The following is a 14,047-nucleotide window of genomic DNA, read 5'->3' as shown; positions in this document are numbered from 1 at the left end:
AATCAATGGGCTAAGGGACGTGATTCATTATAAATTTATTTAATCTTCAGTATCTCAGCTTGCACCTTTGCTTCAGCACTTCAAAATAAAATGTTTCAACTATGACAGTAACTGTCTAATTTACACTGCGTCCCAGCCAGCGTTCTTAGAAGCTCGTTTATCCCATTAAACCATGTTGTGTTGGGTGTTGCATATGACTAGATCCACCTTATTTCTTTTTTCTCCCTGTCCCGGAATTAACAGTGCCAAGTTTTTACAGAACTGTTGAGTTTACAACATATCTGTGTGTGCAGACCCAGGAGTACAAACTGTGACCTGATAGTCCCGAAACAGTCAGTAGTCAAGGAGGGAATGCTTTTTTGCTTTTTTTCCTCTCTTCTTTTCCGTGCCTGGAAACAAGAAAACTTCAAATCCTACTGTATACTTAAATGGTAGGAAGAAAAATATACAAGCATGTATTTATATTGTATTTCTATCAATGGCAACAGGTCATAAATTCATGTTTGCAACTATCACAAAGACTCAGGAACACCAATTCAGTTTTATACTGTAAATACTGCTGGATTGATGGTTTAGGATTATCAATTCACTGTTGTCATATGACCGTAACAGTTCAAAAGCATCCTGGAGTAAAATCCTGAAACACATACCTTTCGGTATATAATAATGCAACTGCATTAGCTAAATATTTACTGTACATAAGTTTTATCAGCATTTTACCTACCAAAGATGTAAATTCCACTTTCAAATACAAAGCAGATAGCCAATAATGTATACTTATAATACAGCCCTCTTCTTTTTTTTTTTTTTTCTTCTTTTTTTTTTCTTTTGTTTTAAACAATTTGGTCACAATGCACCTTTGATATAAAAGCTTTATTATTAATACTCAGAACATTAGGATTTCCAGAATTTTTTTTCAGTAGCATTTGTAGAACCACTTTTGGTAACAAATACAGTAGTTAGGAATGAGCATCCAGATGAGAATGCAGAAGTATATTATCCAGAATCCTTTCCAGCTAAGACCATAGGGCTGGTACTGTGATGAGTAATAATAGTACTAGAACCACAAAAACACTATAGTATGTTTCTTAGAGGCTACATCCTCTTTTGCTGGAACACTTTATAAATACATATTAAAAAGTAAGGCAACAACTCCAAACAGTCCAAACTGCTATCTCAACTCATTTCCCAGTTAGATCCATGACCACTGGAGATCAATTTCATGCTTGCACTGTTTAGCGTTTGTCTTTATTCTTTCAAAATGGTCCAATAAAAACATACTGTAGTAATTTAGGAATTAGTATTTCTAAAACAGCTCTGGTACGTGTGTCCAATGCTGTAACACTAATACTGGTTAGGTACTGAAATCTAAGCTGTTACCACTGTCCATTTTTCAAGGATTGTGGACACTGATTTGGATTTGCAATAAATAGGTGCACGAATCCAAAGCTCCCTTTCCTACTATGTTTATCACCTACTTGTTTTTTTAGCTCCTAATGTTCAAATTAAAGAAGCACCAGAGACAGACTGGTACTAAAAAATGCTCACACCAGTAAACAAAACTTTTATTCAGGACCTATGCTTTTTTTTTTTTTCATGGCCCTGATCTGAATGGACATTCAACTTATGAAGATGTGCAAAAGGAAAGAAAAAAAAAAAAGTCAAATTACAGTAAAGTTATCCAGAGAAGGAGGATGTTACACAAACTCATAAGGAAATGACAGTCTTTTTTCTCTTTTACTATAAATACACTTAACAGTTTAGCAGAAAGACAAGCTAAATTTTAAGATTGTTCACATTTGAAAGTTGTATTATACTCTCTGCTTACGATAAATAAGGAACAGGTCCTGACAATGAAATCTGACATTGCAATTTTCATCAACAGATCTTTGAAGACTGGTTTTAAAGAAGGGTTAAAACAATGATTATGTTTGCAAAGTTCTGAGAAGTCCATCTGCTGTCCAAACTTTGGATTAAAGTCCTTATTTTTTTCCTTTACTTAGAGACAGGTATATACAGTGCTGTTGTAATAATGAAACAAATGTGAAATCTACTGTAAAGTTGCACAATACAGAAAACTGTTGCTCCATCTTCTACTACATAAATGTGTGACTCCACAGGTTAATAATGCTGTTTTGTTTTTTTGTTAAGTTGGAATTATTCCATCACGTCTAAGACCTCTCTTTAATTCCAAATCCTCCAGTTTTTTCCACAGTTCTTCACGCTCTTTTTCTTTCTTCTTCTCACTGACAGATGAAACAAAACAAAGAGTTAGCAGACAAAAATAAATATTTATGTAAAAATGACATTAACTAGCAGTACTAATTTTATTTAACATTTTGTAATTCCTATACTTACTTTTTTTTCTTTAAGGTTTTTTTTTTTTTCTTTTGCTTTTCATTGCTTATGTAAGTACTACTAAAAAAGTATTAGGATAAAATAAAATAGTGCTTACGCTATTCTGCAATAAGAAATAAATTAAAAAAAAACACACATGGACTTCTATTATGGACCAAATATCATTATTATTGCTAATCTGCATTTTGTTATTTTCAAGTTTCTTTACTCAGGGCTTTCATATACCTCAGCAAAGGGAAAGTCCAGACACAAGGTGCATCTTTTAGCCAGTGCTTTACTTTTTTTTTTCCCCCCTACCAAGTTCTATGTAGTATTTTCTTTAACAACAGGCTTTCATGGCTATTTTGTTAAAATCAAACAGCTGAGCTAATATTTGCTTTACCTGCATTATTTGCTTTCTAAATTTCCAGTTTCTGCTGTAGCTTCTTTTGAATAAATTTCCCTGCATTTCAAGATGCAAAATGCATCCCATTTCTATGGCACCACCCTGCATGTTCAGATGAAATGAAAAGCTAACAATAATAGATACAGATTCTCTATCATCAAATTACAGAATTCCTAAAAATATTTCAGTGGATTAGAAATACTATTCCTACATATCTCAACTCAGCTGCCATGTCAACATCTGGTTAAAGTATTTTCAGCACACAAAAAAAGAAAAGCAACTTTTATCTAAGTCCCTGAAGATCAGTTAAAGCAAAATAGAGCCCACTGTCTCTGAAACATAGTATCACAAGAATAAATGAAATAGCCTGACATTTTCAGGCTGTTTACCAGATAGTTATTATCTTATCATTATAAAATAGATGCCTGCTTAGTGAAAGGCTCTGAAATGATGATAACCTCATCCAACTTACCCATCTGACCTAGCATAGTCATTAATACTGAACATTTTTCTCCTCAAGCTTTAAGTAGTATTAAAGATACATTTTAAAATGTTGCTTTATTAATACAATTAAGTTTTTCTGTAAACATTATTTTTTTCTTTAAACATCCATTTATTAATTGCCCCTGTTTACACATGCAGTTATTTACATGCTTTAAGATGATAATTAGTTGTCCAAACATGGAACATACTACACTGGTGCTCCATTCTGTTAAGAGCTGAGCTCCTCATCTTAAGGTGCAAAGTGCAAATGACACTGACTTAAGTCACTGAGGTGACTTGAAAATGTCTGGATTAAATGACCAGTCCTGAGATTCTCAGCCTCTTTTGTGTGCTAGAAAGCCACATGGTATTGCCTCAGCTGTTCTAGCAGATTGAACCTTACTTATCACCAGCTACTTAGAATTCATGTGTCCTAGCTCACAGACCTGAGGTTTTAAGTTTAAAAAGCTTTATTAGTTCACCTGTGGATTTTTCATGTATAAAACTTCTTATTATACAGCAATGAAGCATAACAGACAACAGCATGAATCCAGACACGCAATTCTAAAGCGATAGACTGCAAGAGACTTTAGAGACTACTAACATAGCAAGTTTTTATGACTTTCAGAATCCTTTGCTTTGCTTGTGGGAACTCCAAGTCACACAAAAGTTCAGAGTTCCTGAATTCTATTTTTTTTTTTTTTTAACCTGCTACTTTGGATGGGCTAAATCTCTGCACAATAACTGGAATATGAAGGAACATAGGAAAACAGACAAATTGCATACAACTGGGTTGGAACAAATGAGTGGTGTACCTAATGGATTGCACAAGCTCAAAGATTCAGATCAAGCAGATTAAGAATCAAAAAAGTTGAAAGATGCCTTTGTGCTTTAAGACAACATCTAGTCTATAAGCACTGATTTGGAAAATCAAAACATGCGGATTTTCCTCATGTCTCTTTCCAAATCTCAGTGTTTGTTTTAAAGTCTTGAAGCACAGTGGTATCTTAAAACACTTGTTTTCTTTTATCATTGAAAAGCTTCACACAAAGAAAGAATGGCAGAGGTCAAATGGGGCCTCTGGAGACCATTGATGTATCCCCTCAAGTAGGGCCACCCACAGCAAGTTGCCCAGGATCACCACCAGGCAGCTTCTGAACATCTCCAAGCATGGAGACTCCATAACCATTCCGAGCAACGTGTTCCACTGACCACAGTTAAGAAGTGCTCCCCAATGTTTAGATGGAAATACCTTAATACATCTAATTCTTTTGGAATATAATGTCAAAAGGAGTTTCCTGAAACTTCCCAAGCTATGTAATAATTACCACATGTTATAAGGGGTAAAGATCAACTTATACATTACATTCTCTCACAACTTGCAAACAGTTAGCTAAAGAGAACATAGGGAAAAATACAGGCATTGTGTAAATTATGTATGAGATTTTGCAATTGCAGCTGAGTGCAAAGGAAAATCTAAACAGCAGTCCTTATGCACAGCTGACAAAAAAAGCTTTAAAAAGTTACCGCTGACGATCTGACTTGTAAGTGGCTGTCAGCTCATCAAACATGGTGCTGTTCATTTCCATAAATGCCTTCAACACATTGTAGACTAAAGCCACAATAGCCCTGTGAAACATTAAAATAGAAGAAAGGAATTGATTAGTTTCAGGTGAAATCAAACAAGAAAACTATCTTCTCTTACCAGCAGTTCTGTGACCAACTCTGCTCTTGCAAATATGTGAATTTTTATTTCAGTGAAACTACTTGATTAACACCTTTAAAGGTATGAATCGGTTCTTGATAACGCTAATAACTACTTACTTGAGGCAAAGCAAACATCTAGGGTAAAAGGTAACAACAGAAAGCTGTTAGAAATAACGATAGACTCCTCCCTCATGATGTTGAGCAATTCTCAGTGCAACTCCAGGGATTAAAATCATTGCTTGCAGAAGTACCAGAATTGCAACAAAAAAGGGTATGATTCATATTTCCTTACAATTCTTCCATCAAGCTGAATAATCCATGCCTCCATGCAAAATACAAGGCTTTATTTCAAAAGTGCTGTCCTTGTATCATTACATTTCATGTTCACTTTCACTTTGGCACGTTAAAAAAATTATTAATTAAAAAAAAAAACACCACTACAAGTGCTATGGATGCAATGTTGCCACATCTACGCAAAGCAGTATATAGTGTATGAATAAACCTCTGCTGCCTTTCTTATTGCTGTAACACAGAAGTCAATACACCACTGCTCATTTTGATTCCAGTTGCTTATCTGAATAAAACAGGACCTGTTCCTACAGGGAGAAATGATGTACAATGCTAGTAATTTCAAAAAGGCTGCAAAGACAGTCTGTCACACAAAGATAGCCTAAAATATAACAGTATTTCCAAAGTAACAAGGGTTTGTTATTAGTCTGATTTATCTAGAGTTCAAAATTCCTCTCCAGCAGAGTTCAACATAAAAAAAACAACATAGCAACAGAGAAGGGAAGGAAACAAAGCTCAAAAACATTTAAAAATTTGAACAGATTATTAATCAAGAAATCCTGATTCCTGATCCAATGCTACAGGTGTCATATTCAGACACATGGCTGCTTATGAAACAGCTCTTCAGCAGGCATGAATGCAAGTGCTAGCAACATTTGGAGCTAAACTACATAGCAAATGTGACATTTCCACATTCTCCTGTCTACCATTCACATATTTCCAATAAACTATCACTTTTGCTGTCCTCATTTATTAATGTTTTAATACACATAAAGATTCCTAAAATATCTTCTTGATTCAACAAGTTTCTTAATCTGGTTTGCCTGCTAATGGTACAACATTCCTGTAGGTATGAACACTCTGAAAAGTGGAAGACTAGCATGTCCTCATGACTTGAAGCACCCCAGAATGTAGTACAAAAGGCTGGACAGAGTGCTGGAAGGTTTCAGACCCTCAGTGCAGCAGCAAGCCACTTAAAATGTCTTTCTGTAACCAGCCTTTACCATGGAAGGTTTCCAGTAGCATTAGATTTGTGATGAAAGCACACGAACTTGAGGGTTTGAAAGGTGTAGAACACAGAGCAGAAGATGAAATAGCTTACAAATACTTTACAGGAAGATCTTAGCAAAGTAACTGGGATCTGAGCACAGTACAGCTCATTAAAAATACCAGGTTTACTAAACAGCAATCCGTTTGGCTTAACAAACATTTCAACCCAAGCATAGAATACATGATATCTAACTGTAACAGTGTTTTTCATTACACTACTAGAAAATTTTGTTCAAAAACAAGAAAGCAAAATATCAATAGGAAGCCACTAATCTGTGCCCAATGGAGAACAGATGTATTTAAGTAAATTTAGAAGGAAAAAAAACACTACCTAAAAAAAAAAAGGATGTTTATATGCTTCATAAACATTCAGAAAAATGCTGGTACCAGAGGGAACAGTACCATCCACGATACAGCTACAAAGCTTTATTAATGCCAAGCATCATTATTCTAGACAACACATTTACCAGCTGTTTATGAGAAACGCTTGATGAGCAACACTTTTTCTTCAATAACAATACAACACCTAATTTTTCTTTCTTTTAACTTACGGAGAAGGTTTATTTTTATCCCCCGAGGTACTGATTTTCATACACGTACCAGATAATTAATATCATTTTGAGCCAAGCTCAAGCATGCTCTAATTTATATTGGCATTAACAGAGCTGCACCTGCTCATGTCAGCTTTGAATCTGGGTATCTCCTATTCTGACATTCTTCAGCACATACTTCCTAAATTGATCAGTAGTTTGACAAGAGGTAATTTTAAATTTAATTGCAAGAACTTACGGATTCCAGTGCTCTTTAGAAATCCTATAAAGGCTGGAAAACATGATGGGAAGTATGACATTTGAATTCTCCTCTATCAAACTCATGATGTATTCATTATTCCAATAGTACAGTGCTCTTTCAGCCACCTTTGAGTCAAAGGAATAAAATATTAACAGGAATTCATGTACTTGTATTTCTAATAATCTGAAGCAAAAACAAACCACAGAAATTTCATTCAAATGAATTAGCTCTGGAATTAAGACTCTATTTTTATCAGTAATATAATCTATATTAATGAAATCAAATTTTTGTACTGTAATTCAGATCCCACAGTATCTACCCTCTCTTACTCCTGAACAATATATTGAGAATCAATACAGACCAAGTGCAGATAATACAATACTGCAGCTTTGGAAGTGAAAGGACAGTGGAACAACTTTTCCATCTCCTCTTCCCCTCCACCTTTGATTTCCCAGATGGAAGGATCAGACCAGCATTAGCATACAAGACAAAGGAAACTGCGTTATGTCCAGTAGCTGGGCTAAATATGGGAGATGAGATCTTAAACACGGGCAAGGTACTAATCACAATAATCATTATGAGGGGCCAGTTGGGAACTAGAAGAGAAAACACTTATCTACACTATACTAAAAACAGATGTCATCCAGGAAAGAGCCTATAGCAGTTGTATCACAAAATCACAGTGATTCTGTGATTCCACTCCAACCCACTGCTAAAGCAGGTTCCCATAACAGTTGCACAGGAAAGCATCCAGGCAGGTTTTGGATATATTCAGAAAAGGAGGACTCTACTGTCTCTCTGAGAAGTTTGTTCCAAAGCTCTGTCAGCCTCTTAGTAAAGAAGTTCTTCTCCATGTTCATATGGAACTTTCTGTTTTCCAGTTTGCCTTCACTGCCTCTTGTCCTGTCACCAGGCAGGACTGAAAAGCACCTGGCCCCATACTGTTGACACCCATCCTTTCATAAGCCTTGATAAGATCCCCTTCTCAGTCTCTTCCAGGCTGAACAGCCCTGAGTCTCACCGCCTATCCTCACATAAGGGGATACATCTGTTCCAGGTCCCTAATCATCCTCGTAATTCTCCACTGCTGGACTCTTTCCAGCAGTGCCCTTTCCTGAACTCAGGAGCCCACAACTGGACACTGTACTCCAGATGAGGCTTCACTAGGGCAGAATAAAGGGGGGGGAGAACAACCTCCCTCGACCTGCTGACCACATGCTTTTTAATATACCCCAGGACACCACTGGTCTTCTTGGTTGCAAGGGCACACTGCTAGCTCATGGCCAACCAGGACAGAGAAAGAAAGGGATCCTTACCAGCAGGTAAGCCTCTAATCTTACTGATGTGTGCCAGTCACTCCTCCCAGTTTTGCTTCATCAGCAAACTTGCTGGATAGGATCAGCTATTTCTTCTTTCCCTATCCACTTCACTGTCCACTCGTCCAGCCCACACTTCCTAAGCTTACCTATTAGGATGTCATGGGGGGCAGTGTCAAAAGGCTTGCTGAAGTTACACATCCACTGCTCTCTCATCTACTCAGCCAGTCATGACATCACAGAAGGCTACCATGTTGGTCAAGCATGATTTCTCCTTTGGTGATCCCATTCTGGCTACTCCTGATAACCTTCTTGCTTGGAGATAACATTTAAAATAAGTTGTTCCATCGCCTTTCCATGGATGAGGAGAGGCTGACTGGCCTGTAGTTTCCCAGGCCCTCCTTCTCCTTACTGTGTTTTCTGAAGACTGGAGTGACATTGGCTTTCCTGCAGTCTGCTAGCAGCTCTCCAGTTCTCAATGACCTTGCATAGATGATAGCGAAGTGGTTTAGCAATCACTTCTGCCAGCTCCCTCAGTATTTGGTAGGTGCATCCCATTAAGGCCCAGAGAATTGTGTAAGCTTATTTTGTCTCTAATCAGATCCTCATCAACAAAGTGGAAGTCTTCCTTTGTCCATGCTCTTTTTTTTTTTTTTTATCTCTAAGGTCTGGGATTCCTGAGAGTCAGTCTTAGCACTACAGAATGAAGCAAATAATCTATCTTCTTTTATGTAAGGATAGATCACATAGCTTAATATGTAGATGATACAGGCCATGAATCCTAACTCCTCTTCATGATTAAATTTAATTCCTATTCATCCCCCTTCTTTCTATCATGCAAGAAAGAAAGTGGTCTATGGGACCTATCACCTCTAACCAGAGATCTCCTTAGAGAACGAAGGAGGAAGGAGAACAAAAATGCTGCACAGTGCTGCACTTAAAAATGGGAGCAAATAAATCCCACTGGGCCTACAAATCTGAAGGCCATACAATCAGTGTCTATCACCTACAGCTGTAAGGACTCAAAGTCAGTTGGGACACAGTTTAAAGCCTCATGTAGCTCCAAACTGCAAGTTCTGTGCTGTAACCCACAAACGTACTTCATCATGGAGCTCAGAATTGAACTTCTACTGCAACATAAGTTTCCACATAGGAATCCAGGAGACAAGTATTTAAAATAACAGAACATAAAATGGTATCTACATTTGAAGAGGTGTTATGCTAGAAATTGAGACTACACATTCCTAAACAAACAATTGTCTTCACCACTAACCTGAAAATGAGGGCTAGAGACACACTTGGCAATTTGTTTAAACAAGGGTTCCTGGATTTTGACAAATTGTGATGGTTCAATTACATCCAAGATTTCCTCCAGCTCTCCTAGGAACATGACCTACAGACAAGGAAGGAAAAATTGAATTAAAAAAATCTCTAAATTATCTTGCTCAGTAAAATGCTGCATACCTTCAACTTCTCCTCTAGGGAAAAATGTAAGCTCATCAAGAATCTCGTTCAAAAAAACATGACAACTTCTGACTCTAGTGTCAGAAAAAGATACCAAAGTGCAAATGCTGTATGTAAAGTAATCACTTAAAACAAACATCAGAATTGCACCAGGATATGCGTGCTTTGACTAGAAAGTCTTCACACCTGGTAAGTAAGGAGAGTCACATAACAGAATTTTATCTCCGTTTTTAAAGTAATACTCAAAATAACAGTTTCTCTAAGTCACAAAATCTCAGGAAATCTCAGGTTTGCATTTAGAATTTTAAACAAATATGCAAATGTTTAACAGCATCTTGTACAAGTTTGGTAGGTAGCACAGCATTTTCAAGTATAAAAAATTCCAAATCAGAGTTTTTTAAATTAGTCCTCAATTTATTTATTCTCTCCTTTCTAAATCAAAATCTGTGTAAAAGCTAGAGTTTATTTTGTGAGTAGGAACTACAGCTATCAGAAGCTTTTCTCTTTATAGTCAGAACTGTCCAGAAAAAAAAACAAACACATCAACTGCAAGGATTAATATCAAGATCCAGTACAGCGTGTACAATCTGTCTGCAAATACAAATGTTCACTGCATATCATACTGTACAGCAAACTAACTCTTACATTTTTGGTTAACTGTAGTAATTCATTTACCTCTTTCTGACTGCAGGTTTTCGGCCAGAATTTCATTAAGCCTCTGATGACCTAAATTAGAAGAAAAAGAAGTTAGATTATTTTTTTTTTAAACATTCTTCACAACAGGATAAGCTGTTCATCATGGAAAAAAATATGAAAAATATTTACTGGTTCTGTGAGTGAGGGGTCTTTCTCCAGAAACTGTACTATGCAATATGCCAGCTGTGAAGAGGTAAAGATTTAAGAAAACAAAGTTAGAACATTATAATGAAATTGCAGACAAACATTTAAAAAAAAAAAAAAAAAAGACTGTAGGCAAGATGCTACACAGCTTTCTCAAAATCAGCCAAATATTTAAACTGAGATGCCTAGGTTGCATTTGATCCATTAAATGCATCCATAAATCCATTTAAATTCAAGTTACTAGGGAATAATAAAGAAAGAAAAACATTACAAAAATCTTCACATGACAAATTATCACATACAATTAAAATTCAGAGCAACTTGGAGTTCAAAATGTAGTGACACAATGTTTATAAGATTTTGTTAATCTCTGAAATTGCTTCTTTTTACATGTTTTGTATATTGGTAAAATTGTGAAAACTCACAAGATGAGCTGGCACAGCTAAAACCCTGAGTAACATATTTAGCATGTGTGGCTTTGAAAGTATAAGAAAGATTATCTTATCAGAAATCTATCAGAAAATGAGATAGAAATGGAGCAGGTATCACTTATCAGAGGAAAAATGTCATCATGACAGCTGAATGTATGACAGGACATAAGAGAGCAAAAACGTGCCATCAAGTCAGTGAAGGAACACATTGAAGATCATGCAGGAGCGAAGGCATTAGTATTCAGAAAGTTGCCAGAGTGAAGAAGAGCCTAGAGAGCACAAGACTAAGGAAAATTGAACATCCTCTTGGGACAGAGAAAAGGAATTGCAGAATGGGAAAGGCAGCCTTGTGAGAATGAGGAAAGAACAGAAAGGAAAGCCTAAAGAGAGCTTAACTACAAAAGTTTAAAGTATTACAGACGTCGGTTACATTTTTAATTATCTAATCAGACTAAAAAGTATTTGTCTTAAAAAAATGCAGTAAATGAATATGAAAATCTACTGCATTTTCCCATTTTACAAAACTTTTCCCCCACCTTTAATGTACTCAGCAATTAAATTTCCAAAGTTACTAAAAAATTATAGAATTCTAACTGAGCAGAAAATATTTTTATAACTTCTACCTGTGCATGGAAGAGTGATAAACTTCTGACAGTATGTAAAGGAATCAGCACCTTCACCAGAAACTGTTTATGCTCTGCCTTAAGAGGTAAAGCAAAACCATTGATAATACTAGAAATTAGAAGAGAAGTATTTGTTAGTGTTATCAGAAAACATTCTTGAGATCTGAACAAAAACTTTCTACATTAAAATCATTTAGGAGTCAGCACCTGTATTGGGCTCAAGTTATTTGTAAACAGATGCTGAAATTTGCCCTCCTTTATATCAGCAATTCAGCACATATCTATACAGTACAAACAATTCAGCTCTAACTAAAAAATCATGAACAACTGCACAAACCTTCTACTAAACAGATAAGAACGTGTCTGCTTAATCTGCAAATTCACACGTTCTTTGGTAATTAAGTTATTATAATTAGGTGTATGAGATATTCACTCTAGTAGTGAACAGTACACTGCTAATGTACTTTAAAAAAATATGCAGTGCATAAGGATGAAGCGTAACACACACACAAAACCAATCCAATCCTCCTGCCTGTAACTTGCATCCATATATGAACTCCTGGCAAAGACAGGAGAGAGATTTGCTTAGAGATGGGCTCAAAGATGAGCATGTGCACACATCTCTCAAAATCAGGGTTTATAGCAATACTTTTTCTAAGTCTGAATTACTCTGACACATCCAAAAGGGAAGCCTGATATTGGTAATGAATGCTCATTTACCTTCCTAAAATTTCCAACAGCTCAGCTACGCCATTGAAGTGTTCAGTTTCATAAACAAATCTAAAAAAAAAAAAAAAAAAGAAAAAGTTAAATGTAAGTAACATATCAGCATACTACAATATTTATGTGAGAAAAATGTCTCCTCCCACAGCTTACCGTAGAAAAATATTATTAATCTGTTTTCGGATAAATGCTCTAAGACCCAGAAACTTGCCATAAATTCTGTGCAAGACTGTTTTTAGGTAGTCCCGTTCTCGAGGGTCTTCGCTATCAAACAGCTCCAACAACTGTGTTTAAAGAAAAAAAAAAAGAAGTTAAACTGTAGACAGGCTTTACATTTGACTAGTGTGGCACACAGAATTCCGTATGGCAGTTAAATTGCAGTAGGTGCATGTAAGAACTCAGTATCTGTACTGCCCAAGGTACAGAAATACAGTTATTAAAAATAATAATTGCAACCCCCTGTACATCACCACAAAACACTGCTTATTGACCTTAACTTCCAGCATAAACATTTAGAAATCTTTAAAGAATTAAGACACTTTTATTAACTGGATCCCAAACGCTGCCTTCTTCCTCCTCCCTCTCCCCCCAAAAAATAAAAATGCTGTCACATCTAGAAAATAACACACTATTTCTTACCACTTTCATTTTCTCACTGAATTAACAGACCTTCATTTTAATTGCATAAGTTTGCATCAAGGTGACATATTCTAGATGATTTTCATTTATAATATAAGGTCCTAAGCCTTTCTAGAGATTGCATGGCTTTCAGATTGTGGACTCAACAGTGCAGTCTGTGGCAGCACTGGATCTGCTGTCCCAGGATATCTACCAATTAATGCAAATCAAAGAATCAGTCAGGATTGAGCAAAATGTAAACTGCAATATCCAGTTTTTAAAGAAAAAAATAAAAGAAAGAAAAAGAAGGAAAGAAAAGGAAAAAAAAAAAAAGATTACTTAGGAACTGGTAGATGAGATTCTAAAACAGCAAAATAATTACGTGGTTCTCAGTCAAAAGAGAAGACTAGCCAGTGTGTTGTTCTGTACAAAATCTATCCCAAAATATGCTCTCTAAAGCTTCCTCTAAAAACCACGGTATGAAACAAGCAGCAAAAACACCAGTCTCACTTCTTCAATCTGTTTCCCTACCACAAATGTATGAGTTTCACCTTATCTTTTCAGTTCCATCTTTTTTGACACCACAACATCTACTATTTTTGCAGACATCTCAAATGAATTAGAAAAAACTTATTCAAAAAAAGGTAGAACTGCACAGAATGTAATGCAATTTAAGTAGCAAGAAAGAAAAGAAAGAATGAAGATCAGCAAGATAAGGTAACATTCAAGCAGTACATATCTTGAAAAATAAATGAAGGCAGCTTGCCAAACAGGCCTTAAAATGTTTATGATGGTGGCAGAAAAACATGACAGGAACAGCAGAGAACAAAATTATTCTCAATTCACAGATAGATAAATTATAATTATCTATTATAAGGAGATATGTAAGTGCATGTACACTGCCTAATTTCTGTGTAACTGGGGCACAATTTTGAGAAGGTGAAGAGAAAAGAAAATCAGACAAAGATT

General features: G+C 35.9%; 1 protein-coding gene across 4 annotated transcripts in view; it reads right to left on the bottom strand.

The window, feature by feature from the left end:
- Window positions 1-1,638: 1,638 nt before the first annotated feature.
- The window catches only part of PPP2R5E (protein phosphatase 2 regulatory subunit B'epsilon), a 70,542-nt gene continuing 58,133 nt past the window's right edge, over window positions 1,639-14,047 (bottom strand). For 3 of the 4 annotated variants that reach the window (XM_048947751.1, XM_048947752.1, XM_048947754.1), the window contains 9 exons: window positions 12,614-12,744; window positions 12,458-12,517; window positions 11,738-11,846; window positions 10,669-10,722; window positions 10,519-10,569; window positions 9,653-9,772; window positions 7,061-7,188; window positions 4,754-4,855; window positions 1,639-2,246 (listed from right to left, as the gene is read on the bottom strand). In XM_048947751.1, the coding sequence (XP_048803708.1) occupies window positions 2,147-2,246; window positions 4,754-4,855; window positions 7,061-7,188; window positions 9,653-9,772; window positions 10,519-10,569; window positions 10,669-10,722; window positions 11,738-11,846; window positions 12,458-12,517; window positions 12,614-12,744 (855 nt within the window). In that variant the 3' untranslated portion in view covers window positions 1,639-2,146. The remainder of the gene's footprint in view (window positions 2,247-4,753; window positions 4,856-7,060; window positions 7,189-9,652; window positions 9,773-10,518; window positions 10,570-10,668; window positions 10,723-11,737; window positions 11,847-12,457; window positions 12,518-12,613; window positions 12,745-14,047) is intronic. The other variant, XM_048947753.1, reaches the window with a different exon arrangement.

This window comes from Lagopus muta, chromosome 6, assembly GCF_023343835.1.
Source record: "Lagopus muta isolate bLagMut1 chromosome 6, bLagMut1 primary, whole genome shotgun sequence".
Lineage (NCBI taxonomy): Eukaryota > Metazoa > Chordata > Aves > Galliformes > Phasianidae > Lagopus > Lagopus muta.
The sequence above is the reverse complement of the archived record's forward strand: the minus strand, read 5'-3'. Positions and strand labels throughout refer to the sequence as shown.